The sequence below is a fragment of the Lepus europaeus genome, chromosome 20, assembly GCF_033115175.1.
Source record: "Lepus europaeus isolate LE1 chromosome 20, mLepTim1.pri, whole genome shotgun sequence".
NCBI lineage: Eukaryota > Metazoa > Chordata > Mammalia > Lagomorpha > Leporidae > Lepus > Lepus europaeus.
In genome coordinates this window covers 4,024,947-4,045,907 of record NC_084846.1, presented here as the reverse complement: position 1 = coordinate 4,045,907, position 20,961 = coordinate 4,024,947, and the positions used below count along the sequence as shown (strand labels likewise).

The 20,961-nt window shown below is 47.8% G+C and overlaps 1 protein-coding gene across 1 annotated transcript in view; it reads left to right on the top strand.

Moving 5' to 3' along the window:
- LOC133750024 (mucin-16-like) overlaps positions 1–20,961 on the top strand; it is a 98,639-nt gene that overhangs the window by 30,782 nt on the left and 46,896 nt on the right. The window contains 14 exon segments of the mRNA XM_062179411.1: positions 2–131; positions 2,863–3,032; positions 3,127–3,194; positions 6,339–6,502; positions 7,072–7,134; positions 7,471–7,589; positions 8,049–8,219; positions 8,322–8,389; positions 10,337–10,509; positions 16,254–16,411; positions 16,615–16,682; positions 17,094–17,266; positions 17,577–17,612; positions 17,877–17,942. Of these exon segments, the coding sequence (XP_062035395.1) occupies positions 2–131; positions 2,863–3,032; positions 3,127–3,194; positions 6,339–6,502; positions 7,072–7,134; positions 7,471–7,589; positions 8,049–8,219; positions 8,322–8,389; positions 10,337–10,509; positions 16,254–16,411; positions 16,615–16,682; positions 17,094–17,266; positions 17,577–17,612; positions 17,877–17,942 (1,627 nt within the window).

Below are 20,961 nucleotides of genomic sequence, written 5' to 3'. Positions count from 1 at the left end.
CCTTGCCACAGGTTTTAGCCCCACCATGGCTGAGACCACAGCCCCCTTCAGTACCTTGGTTGGAAACCCCTTTGCCCCTGTGACCATGTCTGGGATGTCCACCTGGGCCTGTGAGAGTATGGCAGGAATGAGTAAGAATAAGTAACCTTATTGTAGCAAAACACATAATATACAATTTGCCTTCTTAACCACTGGAGGTATACAACCCAGTGGCATTAGTTACACTCACAGTGCAACCATCACTACTATCTGTTCCCAAAATGTGACCATTCCCATGAAACCCATTCTTTTTTTTTTTATTAAACTTTTATTTAATGAATATAAATTTCCAAAGTACAGCTTATGGGTTACAATGGCTTCCCCCTCCCAAATCTTCCCTCCCACCCACAACCCTCCCCTTTCCCGCTCCCTCTCCCCTTCCATTCACATCAAGATTCATTTTCAATTCTCTTTATATACAGAAGATCAGTTTAGTATATAATAGGTAACGATTTCACCAGTTTGCCCCCATATAGCAACACAAAGTGAAAAAAAATACTGTTGGAGTACTAGTTATAGCATTAAATAACAGTATACAGCACATTAAAGACAGAGATCCTACATAATATTTTTTAAAAAAATTAATTAATTTTCTATGCCATTTCCAATTTAACACCAGGTTTTTCCTTTTTTTCATTTCCAATTCTCTTTATATACAGAAGATTGATTCAGTATATAATTAGTAAAGATCTCATCAGTTTGTATCCACGCAGAAACACAAAGTGTAAAAATACAGTTTCAGTACTAGTTATAGCATCACTGCACATTAGACAACACATTAAGGACAGATCCCACATGGGATGTAAGTACACAGTGACTTCTGTTGCTGAATTAACAATTTGACACTCCTGTTCATGGCGTCAGTAACCTCCCTAGGCTCTAGTCATGAGTTGCCAGGGCTATGGAAGCCTTTAGAGTTTGTTGACTTTGATCTTATTCCGATAGGGTCATAGTCAAAGTGGAAGTTCTCTCCTCCCTTCAGAGAAAGGTACCTCCTTCTTTGATGGCCCCGTTCATTCCACTGGGATCTCACTCACAGAGATCTTTCATTTAGGTCTTCTTCTTCTTCTTTTTTTTCTTTCCCGTGGTATCTTGGCTTTCCATGCCTACAATACTCTCATGGGCTCTTCAGCCAGATCCGAATGCCTTAAGGGCTGATTCTGAGGCCAGAGTGTTGTTTAGGACATCTGCCATTCTATGAGTCTGCTGTGTATCCCGCTTCCCATGTTGGATCTTTCTCTCCCTTTTTGATTCTATCAGTTAGTATTAGCAGACACTTGTCTTGTTTGTGTGATCCCTTTGATTCTTAGACCTATCAGAGCCATCAATTGTGAACTGAAATTGATCACTTGGACTAGTGAGATGGCATTGGTACATGCCACTTGATGGGATTGTATTGGAATCCCCTGGCACATTTCTAACTCCATCATTTGGGGCAAGTCTGATTGTGCATGTCCCAAATTGTACATCTCCTCCCTCTCTTTTTCCACTCTTAAATTTGACAGGGATCACTTTTCAGTTAAAATTTAAACACCTAAGAAGAATTGTGTGTTAATTACAGAGCTCAACCACTAGTACTAGAACAACAACAACAAATACTAAAAAGGATAAAGTATTACATTGTACATCTAGAGTCAGGACAAGAGCTGATCAGGTCATTGTTTCTTATAGTGTCCATTTCACTTCAACAGGTTTCCCCTTTGGTGCTCAGTTGTCGCCGATCAGGGAAAACAAATGATATTTGTCTCTATGGGACTGGCTTAATTAACTCAGCATGATGGTTTCCAGATTGCTCCATCTTGTTGCAAATGACTGGGTTTCATTGTTCCTTACTGCTGTATAGTATTCTATGGAGTACGTGTCCCATAATTTCTTTATCCAGTCTACTGTTGATGGGCATTTGGGTTGAAACCCATTCTTAACGAAACCCATTAAGCAATAATTTCTTGTCCCCCATTCTTTCCAGCCACTGTTAACCTCTAATCTATCATTGCTTCTATGAATTTTCATGATGTAGATGTTTCACGTAAGTGAAATCATCCCCTATGTGTCTGGTGAATCTCACTTAGCATAATGGCCTCAAAGTCCATCCATGTTGTAGTATTAGAACTCCATTCCTTTTTGTGGATGAATTCTATTCTGTTGTCTGGATAGAATACATTTTGTCCATCCATTCACATATTGATGGACACTAAGAATATTTTGATTATCGTGAATAATGCTACAATGAACATCGGCGTGTCAGTATCTGTTGGAGTCCCCGTTTCCAACCCTTTTGGGTATACATTTAGGAAAGAAATTTCTGGCTCATAGGGTGTGTTAATTTGCTAGGGCTGCCATAACAAGATATGCCACAAGCTGGGTGGCTTAACCAACAGAAATTAACTGTCTCAAAGAGAGATCCTGGGAAAATACAGAGAACAAGCACCTTAGAGTCACCCCATTCAAGGCGTGAGGGAGCTGAGGTATTCATCCACCAATCCCATAAGCCATTGCTGCAGGGATGCTCCCTGGGTCTGTTATTTCCCCAAAGATAAAGAGGGGCAAGTGCTGGTGTGTGCTGAGCTAGTAAAAGCCATGGAGAGAGAAGGGATGTATCCTCATCCTGGTACGCCCAGAATCAACTCACTTCTGAAGTCCAAAGTCTGCCTCTTCTGGACACACATGGTCCCCAGCAAACCCGGATAGGTGCTCACTCAGTACACAGGAAGGTCTTGGGTAGTGACTGCTCCATGCAGCATTTCAGGTAGGACACATAGGCTGGGTCCCAGCTGGGCACTGAAATAAAATTGTGTCCTCATAGCCTTTCCTCTCATCCCCCAGTCCAGGACCTGACTCAGCATAGGTCTCCTTTTACTTCCACTGCAGCTGGGGTTCCTGCCTTGATACCTTTCACTGTCAACGTCACCATCACTAACCTGTACTACATGGAGGACATGGGCCACCCAGGCTCTGGGATATTCAATGCCACTGAGAGGACCCTGCAGCAACTGGTAAGAGCACCCAAGCAAAGCATGCCTCACCTCCACCCTGCCAGACCCTGCTGCTTTGACCCTTCCTGCTCACCTGCCTCTTATTCCTTCCCAGCTGGAGGTCTTGTTTGAGAACAGCAGTGTTGGTTCCCTTTATGCTGGTTGCAGGCTGACCTGGCTCAGGTAAGATGCCCTCCATGGCACCTACAGCAACCACAATTCTGTTCTTTCTTGGGCTCTAACACCCCAGGCAGCCACATCTACTTGGGCCTTCACCAAGAGGCAGTATAGCCTACTGGACCCAAAGTGTCTGGGTTTGAACCCCTGATCTCCCACTTGCTATCTGTGTGACCTTGGGCAAGACACATAGCCTCCCTGTTGCTCTATCACACTGTCTATAAGATGATGCTAGTAACAGTTCCTCACTCCTGAAGCTGCCTGTCATTCAGCACAGCACCTGGCCTATTGTGAGCCCCCAGTTAAATAGATCTCATAGTAGTAGCGGGTACAACACCCTTGCCAATGATATTTCCAGAATTCCTGACACCCTTCCCGCCCTGATCCATCTCCACCACACTGGGGAGAAATGCTGGACACGGCAGATCTGAAGTTTGTTCTCTGAAAAGAGACAGACACCTTCCCAAGGGGAGCCTGATGGAGCCAAAGGGAAAAGCTAACCAAAATGTTGAGCATTGACAGGGAATTTTGCAAGTTATAAGATGCTCAAAAGGACCTAAACTCTCTGTACAAATGGTCCGTCTTCTCATCTCTCTGCCTATATCCCCTTGGTGCCCTCTGAGTCACTGGGCTCAGCACCCCTTCCTTACACCTTTCATGACCCTGTGGCTTCTCTGTAGAGTCCTCCACACAGACTCCACCCAGACAATGATGATCCCCCTGCCGGGGGGGTGGTGGGTCTTCTATTCCATCACTCCACAAAGGAGAGATTTCTTGCCTACTGTAGATCATAGCTGTCTGCAGTTGAGCTCCACCCATTGCACCTGCCCCAATCAATAGTAATATTGCTCTTATCTCTTGCCACCCAATAATCCAAGTGGCCTACATGTCTTCATCTACTGACTCCCACAACCACACTGTGGCGAGCCCATCTTGTAGATGACAAGACTGCGACTCAGAAAAAGCACACTTCTTGCTGGAGGGAAGCCATGATTTGAGCCAATGTGTTCTGGGTTCTAGAGCCCCAGCGTGTATCCAGGAAACCGTTGTGTCAACAAACTTTCCAATGATTTGACTGCGCCATCACGGACGGGTTAATAATCCGTGTATACTGAAGTTGTCCGACTTGCTGTTTTGGTGCAGGCGGCAGACATTGGGAAATGGCCATCACAGCCCAGCTCGTCAGCAGGTTGATCACCCTTACACAGTTACCGTTTGGGTTTGGGTGTGCACTGAGAGTGTCTAAGATCTATCCTTAGCAAATCTCAAGGATACAAGGATACAAGGAAGCAGCAGGGTTAACTATTGTCATCCTGCTGTCTATTGACTGCAGAATGTATTCTGTATCTTATAATGGAAACTTTGTACACCCACTTTAAAAATGTTTACTTATTTATTTAAAAGGCAGAGAGATAGAGAATGAAGGCAGGGAGGGAGGGAGACAGAGAGAGAGCAAGAGAGAGTGAGAAGCAGATTCATCCTCACTGGTTCACTCCCCAAATGCTGGCAATAGTTAAGACTGACAAGGCTGAAGCCAGGAGCCAGGAACTCCATCCTGGTTTCCCATATGAGTGATACTTGGGCCATCTTCTGCTACTTTCCCAAGCATATTAGCAGGGAGCTGGACCAGAAGCAGAGCAGCTGGGACTTGAACTGGCACTCCATTGTGGGATGCTGGCATCACACTGCAAGCAGTGGCTTAACCTTCTGTACCACAGCCCCAGCCCCAGCTATGTACCCACTGAGCACACCATCCCTCTTCTACCTCCCAACAGCCTTTTACATTCTTTTTAAAAACTATTTATTTATTTATATTTATTTGAAAGGCAGAGAGATTTAGACATAGAGAACCTTTTACATTCTTAAACACTCAGAATTTCAAAGAATACCAGCGTTTACTGTACTCAAACTTCTACCTGGAAAATTCTAGATTTATTCTTAGTTAATGAAAAATAAGCCTGCTCTATGTAAATATTATAATAAGATGGTTGTTTCATATTATTTTTATACTTACTATTTAAAATATATATCTAAATTTGTATTAATTTTGACAAAATATATACTTTATAAACATACTTACTATGTAGTACATAAATACATCATTATAAACACAGATGTAGTTTTAGGAGCGGTGGCCATATTCTTCTCCCCATTCCCACCCTAAATATAAGGAGTAAGTAGAAAAGAGGCACTGGGTCATTTTTACAAATCTTGTTCATGTCTGGCTTAACAGAAGAGCTGGGTATCTGTTTCTGCCTTCCATCTGTTAGAAATTTTTACTTTGTGTGGCCACTGGAAAAAAATTCCACTATATACTCCTGAGAGAATGAGAGTGAAAATAATGTCTCAATATTATTATGAAAATACATTTCACTTGATAGATTCCTGTGAGAATTTTGGGGACCCTAAGGGTTTGAGTCCCAGCTCTGTTTCCAATTCTAGCTCCCTGCTAATGTACACCCTGAGAGGCAGCAGGCGACGGCTCAAGTACTTGGGCCCCCCACCACCCACGTGGGAGACCTGGATGGAGCTCCTGCCTCCTGACTTGGCCTGGCCTAGCCCTGGCTGTTTGCAGGCATTTGGGGAGTGAACCAGTAGCTGGGAGATCTCTGTGTCTGTCTCTCTGCTTTCAAATAAATTAATAAAAATTTGTTTACATAAAAGAGAGAATGGGAGACATAAGAAAGTAAACTAAGGAGGAACCCTGGAGAATACTCCATCCAATGTGTGTGGCTGGAAGGAGGAGGCCAGACATGCAAATGAAGCAGAAGATGTGTTACAGGAAGGAGATGAAACCCAGGGAAGAGTGACAGCCAGTGGGTGGGGCCGGCAGAGTGGCACAGCAGGTTAAGCTTCTGCCTGTGATGCTGGCATCCCGCCCAGAGCATTGGCTCCAGTCTGGCTGCTCTGTTCTGATCCATCTTCCTGCTAATGCACCTGGGAAGGCAGCAGACGATGATCCAAGTGGCTGTGTCCCTGCCCATCCATATGGGAGACCTGGATGGAGTTCCTCTTGTGGCCTTTTGAGGAGTGAACCAGTGGAAGGAAGATCTCTCTGTCTTTCAAATAAATAAATATTTATAAAAAACAGGCACAATCGGAGGATGGAGTTCTCTAGCATCCCCAAGCTCTCTGTTCCTTCCTCTGCAGGGCTGAAAAGGGTGGCACATGCACCAGAATGGATGCCGTCTGCACCTTCCACCCAGACCCCACACTGGACAGAGAGCGGCTGTATTGGGAGCTGAGCCGGCTGACCCGTGGTGTCACCCGCTTGGGCTCCTACACCCTGGACAGGGACAGTCTCTACATCAATGGTGAGCAGCTATAATAGCATACGTTATATATTACATTATCTGAGATATGTATGGCCAATGTGTAAATGATAATTAGACACACACACACACATTATAGAGAAACAAACAAGGCTCAGGGCCTTTGGAGGTCAATGTGAGGCTGAAGGTCACGTAGCACTGCAGGAGGAGGCAGTGAACTGATTGAAAGCAGCCGTTATTAATTATTGATGGATCTCAGAGAAAGTACTCGGGAAGGACTGTGTACTTGTGGTTCTCATCCCCCTCCCCCACACACCCCTTCCTTGGATCCCTCCCATCATCTCACTCTTTCTCTCCCTCCGCCCACCTCTCTCTGCAGGTTATAACCATCGGTACAGGACTCCCACCACGAGCCGTGAGTAATGCTGGCCCTGAAGTCCCTGCACCCCCGGGGCTCCCTCCTCCCCAGCCTGTACCCTCTCAGCCCCAGCCAGGACCCAGAGCAATCAAGTCTGCACCAAGGCAGAGGTGCAGGTTCTCATCAACAGCTCTGTCCTCGTTGCTCCCTGATAAGGCCACAGACTCTTTATTTATGTCTTATTTTCTTTCAGGTCCTGTGACCACATTCTCCCCAGAATCCCCAACATCTGCGACCTCCACCCCCAGACCTACAGGTAAGAATCTGGTTGCTGGTGCAGTGGTTAAGATGCCACTTGGGATGCCCGCATCCCAGATGGGAGTGCCTGGGTTGAAGTCCTGGCTCTGACCCTGCCTTCAGTGTCTGCTAATGCACACCCTGGGGGGCAGCAGGTGATGGATCCAGTACTGTGGTCCCTGCTACCACATGGAAGACTGGAATTGAGCTCCAGGCTCTTGGTTTTGGTTTGGCCTGGCCCCAGTTGTTGCAGACATTTGAAGAGTGAAACAACAGAGGGACAATCTGTCATCTGTCTGTCTTTCAAAGAAACCCCAAAATTGGATTTCTAAGTCCCATAACTTCTTGTCCGTAGCTGATGAGTTCCTGTGTGGTCTGACCCTGGTGCCCACCCAGCCTCAGCCTGCACACTCTGTTCCTTGCTTCCTTCTTCTCTGGCCACATCAGCCTCATTTCTGTTCCCATGGGGCTCAAGTATCCCTCCATCCTCAGAACCATCACACCTGCTGTTCTTGAAACTCAGCTCTGCCTGGGTCTTTCTTCCTGCCAGTCTCAGCTCAGCATGCCTTTGCTGAGATCACCTTCTATCGAGTAGCATTTCTCCTGCACACAGCCCCTACACACAGCGAGTCCCTATTCTATCTCATTTACATTACTTACCTGCAAGTGTCCGTGGTCCCCAAGACCTGAGCAGGAAAGGCCTTGGCCCCTCCTCTTCTCCACAAAATGCTACAACTCATCAGTCATTGGCCATTCTGGCATAAGGGGATTGAGGTTCCCAACTGAGCTGAAGACAGTGTCCATCATGGAGGCCCCTTTCCTCCCTCTGGATGGCTGAAGGATAGCCCAGATGGGATATCTCAGGCCTCACCCACTGGACAGTATGACCAGGGAGACAGTAGTAGTCCCTTAGCTCAGGACTAAGACTCATAGCATCTCTTTCTCTTTCTGACTCTACCTCCTTCACCTCTCCCTCCTGCTGTGGGCCCAGTCCTGATGCCATTCACCCTCAACTTCACAATCACCAATCTGCATTATAAGCCAGACATGGGGCACCCAGGCTCCTGGAACTTCAGCTTCACGGAGAAGGCCCTGAATCGCTTGGTAAGAGCTTGCCAATGCCCCCATCAGCCTGCCTCGCCCTTGCTCCCCAACCAGTTCCCCCAACCTAGCCTGCTGATCCCCCTCTCTCTACCTTCCTCATAGCTGGAGCCCTTGTTCAAGAACACCAGTCTTGGATCCAGCTACTCGGGTTGCAGACTGACCTTGCTCAGGTGCGACTTCCTTCCTTCACATCATATAGGGCTGCACAGTCACAGACAAGCTCACCTGGAACTGGGGGCCCAGGCGTAACTCTTAGGAAACAAAGGTCATTCAAGACTGCAGCCATCCAGGAATTCAGACTTGGAAGTTCTCCCCTCTGGCTGAAGGCATCAGAGAAGGCTTCCTGAAAGAAGTGGCTTTCAAAGATCTTAAACCGCTTGGATAAGCAGAGACCTGTAGCACTCAGGTTCATTGTCCAGAGAAGGCAGCATTGATCCCTTAACTGCAAATGGAATGAGATGCCTCAGGCCTTGTCCTGTGCTAAGGCCACTGAGGGAGTCAAGCACGGCACCCTTCCCTCAAGGTGCCCAGCAGGTAGAGAGGGCAGCAGCCACCTGAACGGGAAGCCAAAATTATAAATGAGGTTAGCATGGCCTTTAAGCTCTGCACAGTGGCCCTGGGGGCCCAGGGAAAGGAATTTTGGTTCTGCCTGGTGGAGCTGGATAGAGGCTAAATAGACAACATCCAGGAAATACTGGCAAGCATGTTGCTTCAGGGGTGGCACGCTGGAGGAGTGCATCAGATGTGAGAAATACACAAGAAAAGTCCTATGAAATTGGAGAGCAGAGTAGGACAGATGGCAACGGAACGAAGAATGAGTGGGAAGAATGCAGTGAGGAAGGAAGGGAGGAAAGGAGGAGGGGCAGGGTAAAGGGAGGGAGGAAGGGAACGAATGAGAGAACTGGAGTAGAGTGAGTGGGAGGGAATATGAGAACGCAGGCAGGAAGGAGGTTGTGTTGGGGACTGCTGAGAAGAGGGATGGAAGTATAGTTGCACGAGCAGTGGATGGATTCCAACCTGGGTGGGTGTCACCAAGATTTCAGGCTGGAATTGGGGCTAAAAGCCATTCTAGGGAGTTTCTATAGACTTTTGAGGGCAAACAAGGTTAAGCATTAATGGTCACACATTAATGAGGTCACATTCTACTTGGCATCCCACACTAGCTGTGCGATGTTTGGGAAGTTCTTGAACACTGCTATGACTACAAAACAACTGCAGTTAATAACATTGCACTGTAGACTTCAAATCTGCTGAGAGCAATCTTACGTATTCTCACACCTCCCCAACACTCACACAGAGTGACTCTGTGAGGGGACACGAATGTTCACAAGCTTGATGTGAGCTATTCTGCAACATCTCTATCAAAACACCAAATTACATTTCAATAAAACTGTTAATTAGGAAAAATTTTAAAGATCAACATGGGAATAACCAGCATCTACTTCTTGGAGCTGTTCAAATGGGACAGAAAATGTAAAAAGCTGAGCACCTAGTTGGTATTCCATAAATATTTGTCGTAATTAGAGCTGTGGGCAGCCATGGGGTTGTTGCAAACAGAGCCCTGACAATGGTGTGGAAAGGAACAACTCAGTGTGAGGATAGGATAGATGGGCAGGCCACCAGGAAGCTGCACTGGACCTGGGAATAGTCTGGATGTGGGGAGAAAGGATGGCAGAAGGTCCGAGTGGGCTCTTAGGTCACTGGTATGGAAACACGGGAGAAGTAGCAGTGTGCTGTGTGTTCATGGGGGAAGAGGATGAGCTTGATTTGGGATATATGGAACCCAAGGTTCTTGAGGACAACCCGAGGCTGTTAGTTGCACAAGACAGAGTTCGGAAGAGAGATCTTGTCCAGAGAAAGACACTGAGTCTCATGACTGTAGAGCTGGTAGCTGAAATGATGACTATGAACCCACTGACCCAAGAAGATTGGAGAATGAAAGAGGAGGTGGTTGAGAAGATGGCCCCAGGGATCCACTCTTTTTCAGTACATTAGGGGGCCTTAAGGAGAAGCCGGACGAAACCTATCAAAGAGATGTCACATAACCAGGATGAGATGGATGAGCTGTTTGAAGGAAGGATTTGAACAAAGTTATCTAATTCTCCCTGTCACTCTAGACCTGAGAGGAATGGGGCAGCCACTGGCGTGGATGCCGTCTGCACCTACCGTCCTGACCCCATGGGTCCCAGTCTGCGCAGAGAGCAGCTGTACCAGGAGCTGAGCCAGCTGACCCACGGCGTCACCCAACTGGGCCTCTTCACCCTGGACAGGAGCAGCCTCTATGTCAATGGTGAGTGAATGCACTACAACACCTCCACGTCTCTGTATGTCACCAGTTCTCAGCTTGGAGCCAATCTGCCTCCCAGGGGACATTTGGCAATGTCTGGAGACATTTTCATGTCTCGACTGGATGGAGCCTAATGGCATCTAGCAGGCAGAGGTCATGGCTGCTGCTGCACACCCCACCACCTACCAGGAAACTTGCCACCATGAAGCATTTTCTAGACGAGAATGTCAATAGTGCCAGGGTTGAGAAATGGCTGCACACAAACCCACAGTCCTGGTACCAAGCCAACTTAACAAACCAAGGGAGGCTCATTTCCCTTCTCTTATGGCCCCATGGGTTGAAATGTTTCCTTCTCCTCCATAGTCCTACTTCATGGCCAAGAAAGAACGGGGAGAGAACTGAGGAAAATGGGGGTGTGTCCCATGGTTAGAATGCTCCCAAGGGGCAGCAGGTGCAGAGAACAGCCCTCACTCCACTTTTTCTCTCCTTCCTAATGACTACAGCAAATTCTATTCCCATGGGCCAGCTTCACCATACAGGCTTTGTAAAACAACACCTTCCTCTGCAAACACACCATGAGTGATGACTGTTTACACAACACTGTTAGCTTCAGGGCCCCTCCCAGCAAAGCTACCACCAAGAATAACAGCTCAAATAGCAGCTCATGTGTACCAAAAGCTTCCTGGGTGCCAGTGAGTATATAAGAACTTTTGTTTGCATTGTCTCATATGAATCTCACTCATAACTGTGGGCAACGATGCTCATTTTTATAGACAGCCATCACCCATTCAGAGAGAAAGTCATTTGTTGGTGTCTGCCCATTATAATGGGTGACAGAATGGAGATGCCAATCAAAGATTGGAGACACCTCTAAACTCCTGGCTCCCTGCAGACCATCCAAACAGAGCAAGTCCCAAACCTCAGGACAGGGAGGGCTGCTGATAGGCTGTAGTCTAGCAATCAAACTCATTACTTTTCCCTCTATGTCTACTTGGAAATTCCCTTTATATCTGGTTAGAAACATATATTTCCTTGTATTATCAATAGGATATCCTCTGCTGTGTCCAGAGGTTTGTTCTAGGATTGAGACCAATTTAGAATATTGTTTAATCATGAGAATATATTTTTTTAAAGATTCATTCATTTATTTGAAAGGAAAAATTATAGGTAGAAAGAGATCTTCCATCTACTGGTTCACTCCCCAAATGACTGCAACAGCCAGGGGGTGGGCCAGATTGGAGCCAGGAGCCAGGAGTCAAGAACTCCATCCAGGTCTCCCACATGGGTGGCAGGGGCCCATATACTTGAGCCATCATCTGCTGCTTTTCAGGCTCATTAGCAGGAAGCTGGATTGGAAGCAGAGCAGGACTCCACCTGGCACTCTGATATGGCACTCCAATGTCCCAAGCAGGGGCTAAACCCCCAGTGCTTCAACACCAGCTCCAACCATGTGGACCTTTCTGTGGGTTATTGGTGGGCTCCTGGATGAACTATACAACCTCTCTAGACTTTGGTGTCCCATTTGTAGAATGAAATGAAAACACATACCACATGGGATTGTTCTGATGAGCAAAGGAGGCAATTCAGGCATAACTGGATCTAGGCCAGGGCTCCCCTTGGTCCAGTCTACACTTGGATCTCTCATGACAGCATCGGGCAAGAAGCAACCCACAGCCTGGAAAATACTCAGGAGAAATTCTCTCTTTCCTATCTCCTTTCAGATGCCAACTTGTTATACCATTCACACGTCCCCAAGTCTCTCCCCTTTCACCAGAACATCCTTTCCCCAAAATTTCTCAATTACAAAACTTCCCATTACAAAAAAACCCAGCAACTAAACTAGTGGGGGAAAAAATCATACTCTCATAAAATTTGAGGAAAGGAGACATAAAATTAAATTACCTTCTGGACTGAGAGACCTGGATGGAGTTCCTAGCTCATAGCTTTGGCCTGGCCGAGCTCTGGCTGTTGCAGTCATTTGGGGAATGAACCAGTGGATGGAAGATTCTCTCTCTCTCTCTCTCTCTTTCTCCATCATTCTTTCAAATAAACATCTTAAGAAAACAGAACTACCATTCTGGATGGACAGCTCTGCATAAGGGTTAGGGCACACAACCCTTCACAGAGGCAGGTGCTTAGCATTAGCGCTGGTGCCTACTGTGCTCCTGATAAACAGAGGCAGCTCGGATGCTATTTTTGCTTTGGTGATAATTATGCCAATGGTGCTAATAGATGCCAAATAAAATGTGGCCATTGACTGCTGATGAACCTCCGGAAGTTCCATGCTTCTTCCATTCCTCGCTCTACCCTCTCCCCGCCGCCTTCACTCTCCTTCCTGACTCTTCCTTCTCTGTCTGCAGGTTACAACAGGCCGTATTGGACCCCTCCCACCAGCAGTGAGTAGTCAACGCTGTGATGACCTCCATGTGCCTAGGACCTGTCCCTCCCCAGAGAGCATTCCTAGGAAGAGGAGCTGACAACACCCCCTGGCTTTGTGCCTCAGAGCAGCCCTAGGGCCCACCCAAGGTCTTGGTCTGAGACAAGATAGAAGCCCAAATTCTAAGGAATGGTTTCCATCCCACATTCCCTTAGGATGGGACCTCATCATCCCCCGTGTTCTTTTCCTCAGTCCTGGTAACTTCCACAGTCTCTCCAGGACTATCCACAACTTCTGTCCCACACCTAGCAGGTAGGGACTCACTCTCTAAGCTGTGCAGAACTTCAGCCCTCCGTGGCCCATGACTGGCTAGCCTTGGCCTGGCCAACAGTGATACTTTAGGAAAAATAGAATCTGGTTCAAAGAAGGCAGAGAAATGGAACATGAGATTTATGTGGGAAGATAAACATGTCGGAAATTTCTAGAACACACAAGGGTACTTCAGAAAGTTTGCAGAAAAATGGAACACCCTATCTCAAATACCCTTTCTCACTCCAGGCCATTTCTCCTCAGCTCCTGTGACCTCCACACTCCTCCCAAGGACCCCAGTGGTGCCAACCAACGTCACTAGCTCCACAGGTAGGAGACTTCTCTCCCCAGCTCCTTCTAGGAAGTCAAGGTCGTCAGCCTCAAAGCTAGCACCCAGCTAGACGGTGTGAAGGAGCCTGGAGCTGTCACGGGTCAGGCCACTCTTGCCCTGCTCTGTATTCCTCACGAGCAGGGGATGTGACCTCTCCATTCCTCCAGCTGTGCTGACCTTGGGAAAGTCACTCGCCTCCTCACTGCCTCGGTTTACTCATCTGCCACGTGGTTGTTCTGAACGTAAATCCAGCTAAGCAGATCTCTGTGGGGCACCTGTTGTGTTCTGGGCAGAGGGGACAAGGTATTCAGTAAGTCCTAAGCAGTCCTTCTCCTCACCAAGTTCAGAGGGTAGAGGGAAAGAAAGAGGGGCCAGGCAATCACCACCGAGGATAATAAAAGAGAACCACGTTCTACAGCACTTACTGTGTGCCATGCCGTGTGCTCTATTCTTTTTTTTTTTTTTTTTTTGGACAGGCAGAGTGGATAGTGAGAGAGAGAGAGAGAGACAGAGAGAAAGGTCTTCCTTTTTGCCATTGGTTCACCCTCCAGTGGCCGCTGTGGCTGGCGCATCGCGCTGATCCGAAGCCAGGAGCCAGGTGCTTCTCCTGGTCTCCCATGTGGGTGCAGGGCCCAAGGACTTGGGCCATCCTCCACTGCCTTCCCGGGCCATAGCAGAGAGCTGGCCTGGAAGAGGGGCAACCGGGATAGAATCCGGCACCCCAATCGGGACTAGAACCCGGTGTGCCGGGCGCCGCAAGGCGGAGGATTAGCCTGTTAAGCCACGGCGATGGCCTATCTATTCATTTTTAAAAATGTACTTTGGGTAGCACTGGGGCGTAGTGAGCTAAGCTGCCACCTGCAATATCAACAACTTGTATCAGAGTTCCAGTTCCTATTCTGGTTCTAATCCAGCTCTCTGATAATGTGCCTGGGAAAGCAGTGGAACATGGACCAAGTACTTAGGCCTCTACCACCCACGTGGGAGACTCATATGGAGCTCTGGGTTCCTGGCTTTGGCCTGGCCCAACCCCAGCCATTGTGGGCATTTGGTGAGTGAACCAGTGGATGGGAAATCTCCCTGTCTCTCTCCCTCTCTCTGTCACTCTGCCTTTCAAATAAATAAATATTTTAAAAAGTTTTTACTTACTTGAAAGGCAGAGAGAGAGAGAGAGAGGCAGAGACAGAAACTTCACACCTACTGGTTTACTCTCTATATACCTACAAGAGCTGGGTCTGGGCCAGGCCAAAGCCAGGAGCCAGAAACTCACTCAGGGTCTCCCAGAAGGGTGACAGAAACCCAAGTGATCCAGCACTGCTGTCTCCCAGGGTGCACATTAGTAGGAAGCTGGAACTGGAAGTGAGGCTAGGATTTGAATCCAGGCACTCCCATATGGGGTGCAGCCATCTGAACTGCTACACCAAACACCCATCCTGTGTTTTTAACTTTTCATTTTAGTGAATTTTGTAGTGAATCAATAACATTAGTAGATGTCAACATCAGGAAACTGATGTTGGAAATCTACAAAGCTCAGTCTGTTATTACTGGTTTTACATACACCTTGTATGTATGTGTGTGTGTGTGTGTGTGGTTTTATGTTATTTTCATCCCCACTGCAATCCAGATACAACACTGAAGGCTCCCATCCCCACAAGGTCTCCCTGTGCGACTCTTGTTCGACCACACCCACCCAGCCCAACCCCAGGCAGCCACTCATCTGTTCTCCATCACTGTAGTTTTATTTCCAGAATGTTCTATAAATGGAAACACAGAACATGGGATCCCAGGGATTGGCTTTTCTCACAGCACAATGCCCTTGAGATGTGTTAACTCTTTGAATGTTGACTAAACCTGTAGAGTGTGATTCTCCCCACTTTACAGTGGAAGAAACTGAGGTGGGACCAGGGAACAGGTCCACAATCACACAGCTGCGGAGGGGGAGGGGGGGATTTGAAACTGAATCTGGGTCCCTGGCATGTTGGTAACCATGGTAACTGGTTGTATCATGTGCTCTCCTTATTTAAGGGCAAGTTCTAGGAGTTCTGGGGTGGGTGGGGAAGGGTAGAGTTGAGTAGGTGAGCAACCCTCTAGGGACTACTATTTGAAAATTTTTTAAAAAAGATTTATTTATTTATTTGAAAGGTAGAGTTACTGAAAGAGAGAAGGAGAGAGAGAAAGAGAAAGATCTTCCATCTGAATGTTCCATATGCGTGGCAGGGGCCCAAGTACTTGGGCCATGTTCTGCTGCCCTCCCAGGCACATTACCAGGGTGCTGGATCAGAAGAGGAGGAACCAGGACTGAAACCCATGCTCTGATATATATGACACCTTGATGCCTGTATTGCAAGTGGCAGCTCAACCTACTGCGCCACAATGCCAGCCACTGCTATTATTATTTTTTAAATAGTTGTTAAATGTTGAATGAGATTGAATTTTCTTTTCCTTACTTGTCCTCAAAACTACGAGATTGCCCCAATCTTTCTGAACATGAGCCCATCAAGGCTTATGTGGGCCCTCAGTAGGGTGCAACACAGCTCTGTCACCCAGGTCTGCCCATACACTTGCTCGGGTCCCTTCACTTTCTAGGCCTGGATTTTACATTTCACTACATCCTGCTTTACTCTTTTCTTGACTCTCCATCTTCCTGTCCTAACTAAGGTAGCGTCTGCTACAGACCCTCTGCCTCGGTCCTCAGAAGCTGACTCAGAGCCCAGTCCAGGTCTGACTCAGGCATGGCCTCCTTTTCTCCCTCCCCTGCTGCAGTGGCTGTCCCCTTCCTGGTGCCCTTCACCCTCAACTTCACCATCACCAACCTGCAATATGAGCACGACATGCAGCGCCCAGGCTCTGGGAAGTTCAACAGCACGGAGAGCATCCTGCAGGGTCTGGTGAGAGCCCCACCCACTGATGCCAACCTCTCCTGCCATGCCCAGGCCCCACCCACTGATACCCCAACCGCAAAAACTGGGCCCCATCCACCTCACTCAGGCCACAACCCATGGTGCAGCTCTGCCCAAGACACTCCTGTCCCTTCCTTCCCACCAATGCGTCCCTTAGTGCGTCTTTCTCTCCTCCCTCTCCTTCCTCACAGCTCAAACCCTTGTTCAAGAATAGCAGCCTGGGATTCCTCTACACGGGCTGCAGGCTAGCATCGCTCAGGTGAGACCCTCCCCAAGGGAAACACAGCCCAATGGGTGAATGGGTCCTGAAAGCTCTGGGATCCCTGACCCTGTCCGTACTTGGAACTGTTTGTGTATGCTGAGCACCAGCAGCTAGACCAGTAGCCAAGATTGCTACCACCCCGGGCGCTATTTTGTACACTTTGTATCTGATATCTCATCAGCCCAAGTAACAATCTCACAGAGCAGAAACAGACCAGGGAACTGAGGCTCAGAGACACACAGAGGGCTGATGTTGGGTCCCACTTCTTTGCTTAGGGTGGGGGCTCCCTGGAGAACAGTGAGCTTCCTTGCCACCTTCCCAGTTTCTGCAGTAGAGGCGAAGAGAGGGAAAGAAGGAGACGAAAGGTTGGAGAGACAGCTGCACTAAGCACGTGACACTCTTGCCTAGGTCTGAGAAAGATGGGGCAGCCACCAGAGTGAACGCCATCTGCAAACATCGCCCTGACCCTAAAGGCATGGGACTACAGAGAGAGCGGCTGTACTGGGAGCTGAGCCAGCTGACCCATGGCGCCACTCATCTGGGACCCTATAGCTTGGAGAGGGACAGTCTCTGTGTTGATGGTGAGTTGCTGTGATGTGGTTAGAAGTTCTTCCCCCATACCAGGCAGCCTCCACTCTGCTGGCCTGTTGCAGGCTCTGCCATGTGCTCTGCATGTGCTCATTTGGGTCTGGACCTCAGGATTTCTTCCTCATCTTGGACTGACTTCATCCTCAGGGCCTTCTTCCCCAGGCTGAGCGTGCTCAGAGAGAATTCCCAGGAGCCTCTGCATCGTGAGACCTCCTCCATCACACCAGGGTAGCACTGGCCCCTAATTCATCCCCTGCCTTTCCCTTAACCATTACTCATTGTCTTCCCTCCCTCTCACCGCAGGTTTCACCCACAGGAGTTCTGCAACCATCACCAGCGGTGAGTATTCAACTGATGTCCCAGTGCCCTTCTCCATCCCTCACCAAGTAGGACAGGAGCTGACCCCTGCACATGCTACCCCGTGTGTCCTCTCCAGCAGCAAAGGAACTGCAAGGGCATAGGTTATTAGTCCTCCCCGTGCCCCAGCTCACAGAGACCCCAGATCTGTCCCTGTGTGCAGCAAGCTCCAACAACAGACCCTGCTTCTGGCATTTATGCCATGAGAGTGTCTCGATGCTTTCACTCATGGGGGCTTCTCCTCAGCTCCCAGGACCTCTAGAGTGGACTTGGGAATGTCTGGGATTCCATCCTTTTTCTCTGTGCCCATGGGTCAGTACCGGAACATGGCACTGCTAAGAGGGTGCCCAATGATACTATTCACTTGATAGAGGTGCAAAGTCATGGCAAATGCAGTGATATGAGTCAGCTGATAACCTTCCTTCAACTCTGGGCTGGGCCCTAGGGATGCAGCACGGGAGACAAAACAGACAGTCTCTCCAGAGAGCTTATATTCTTGTGAGGGTGACAGTGGTTTTGATGATGATGAAGGTGGTGAGTGGTGATGATGACGACGAACATGCTGCTGCTATTGCTGCTGCTGCTGGTGATAATAATGATCGTCTTAGTCCACTTTCTGTTGTTATAACTGAATCCCATAGTTTCAGTCACTTATAAAGGATAAGAGTTTATTCAGCTCATGGTTGTGGAGGACCACGGTTGAGCAGCGACAACCAGTGAAGGCCTTTTTCTGGTGGGGACTCTCTTTAGAGTTCCAAGGTGGTGTGAGGCACCACACAAAGAAACAGAGCAAGTGCACTAGCACCGCTCTCGCTTCCTCTTCTAATAAAACTGTGAGTGCAAACTCAGGACCTCATGCAACCCATTTGCTTCCCAAAGATCCACCTGAAAATATCATTCATGTATGACTCTGGAGATAAGTATCCAACACATGAATTCTGGGAGACACACCCAAGCCATTGCAGTGGTGGTGAGTGATGGAAATGATGATGTGATGGTGATAGTGGTTACCACGGAGAGTACAGACAATACCTCACATTACTGAGTACCAAATATGCACTTGGAGCTTTCATTTTAGGCAAGCGAGACATGGAAACCTTTCATTTATCACTCCTTTTAAATCCTGTTGCTTATGTAAAAATAAGCCTATTGCAAGCTCTTGCATTTTCTCTGCTTTTGAGCATTTTATTTATTTCTGCTGACCCTAGTGCTGAGTAAACCTGCTGGATGGATCAATTGTAACTCACTCCTTCATACCTCTCTACTGTCTACTCAGTGCTTTGCGCACAGTAGAACTTTATAAAAGAAGCCTGTGGGTTTCTTTCCCCCCAGGCAATGGAGAAATGAAGTACTCTTTCTTATAGTGAATGCATGTATTCATTTCCTGCCCCCATTCGAATCACTAATGATGCTGTCATATCCACTCTAGGACAACAACGTAACATCTATGCCACCTCCTCCTCCATGGCAGATATCATAGTTGAAAATAGCATCCACTTTTTTTTTTTCTGGATTGTTACAGTATCTTCCCCTACATAACACCCCCAAGAACTTGCTACCAATTGTCACAAGACTTTAGGTCCCCTTCTACACATCTGTGGAAGGTTCTCTGGTTTTCCTAGAAGGCTTCTGTGAGTTGAAAGGCTGAAAACTACATTTTCTAAGATCTTGCTAACTTCCTGTTAGGTTCAGACAATAGGAGGCAGCATGGGTGAGACAGTGGTGGGCAGGGTGGGAGAAAAACCCAGGTATTTTTTCACTCTCTCTCTGCTTCATGTAGCACCCCCCTCAGGAACTGCATCTCCTCCATGGTCTGAGCCATCTCCCATGTGCCACTCCCTTGTCTCTTTGTCTCTTCAGCTCTATGGGACAAGGGGCTTCCTGATTTTGCTAAGCTCAATGTTACCCTTTTGGGTATTTTCAAAGCTATTATCACATTCCTATTATTGAAATAGCTGATACGAATTTTATTTTCTTAATTAGAAATATATGTGCCTATATGGTGATGACTTGCAGACAGCTAGTGCTCAAGAAATATTTGTGCAAGGAAGAAAGGACCTAAAACTGTGACGAGTGACCCTAAGCCTATGTCTGGTCACAAAACTAGGCCAATATGCAGAAGGTCACTAAAGTTAAAGCTAAAGTTAACCTCAGATCCAGGCTCCTGGGAGAAGAACCAAGTCCAGAAAGAAAGAACATCAGGACTTAACGATGCTCCCTGCCTACACTGCATCAGCAACCAAGTTGGGTGGAGCCCTCTGGTGGAGAGAATCAGAACTCACGTGGGTGAGGACTGGAGCTGGCTGGGGGAAGTGCTGGACAGGGAACAGAGACAGAACGAGAGAGGAGACACTCAGAGAGGCAGGGAAGAGGCTGAATGGGTGGCAGAGGGGAGAGCCATAAATCACCCGAGACAGACATTCCTCCCTGTGCTCCAGTCTGTGTACAATGTCTGAGTTTTGAGGCCACTCTAGATACTAGGGGTCTTCAAAGTTCATGGAAGATGTGTCTGATGAAAAAAAATAAGCATAGACTTCACGTATTTTTATCTGGCACCAAAATAAACTTGCCCTATAATTCCATTTTCCCATAAGCTGACTGAAGCCCCACTGACTGACTACTGGATCCACAGAAACCCAGTGGGTTCCTTGGTCTTTTCTCTTAGTCCCCGCTGTCTTCACCCTCTCCTTCTCTGTTCTTCAGGTTATACCCCGCGGACCTTGGCTTCCACTCCAGGCCGTGAGTAATTTGGGTCCTGGCATTGTTGTGCCTGGGGACCCATCTGTTTTCTCCACTGTCCCCTGCCCTACGCCCTGAGGGAGGGAAGGAGCAAGGCCAGCCCTGGTCTTTGCTCATCTTCATGCCTAAGCTCAGAGAAGACCACCCAGCACAGGACGGAGGCTGAACGGGGAAAATGGTCTGAGGCCCCCACAATGGACGCTTTCTTGTCTGGGGAGGTCCTCTCTCCTCCCATCTTCACTTCCTCGTGTTTTCTTTCCAGTTGCTGTGACTTCTGCTGCCATCCCAGTCCCCACAGGTAGGAACTTTCTCGCTGAGACTTCTCCCTATGAAGCTTAAGTGTCCTTGGCCAGGGGGAGGTGTGTGACCCGCAGAGCCCTCCATCCTCATTCATTTATTCAGCAAATATGTTCACAGAAAATGCATGTTATGAAAAGACTGGGCATGGATTTCAAACTTCTTTTCCACCAAAATGAACTTTTCCTTTTCCATTTGAGAGGCAGGGAGTCAGAGACAGAGAAAGACAGAGACACTGAAAGAGAAAGCTGTCATCTCCTGATTCATTCTCCAAATATTCACAACGGCCAGGACT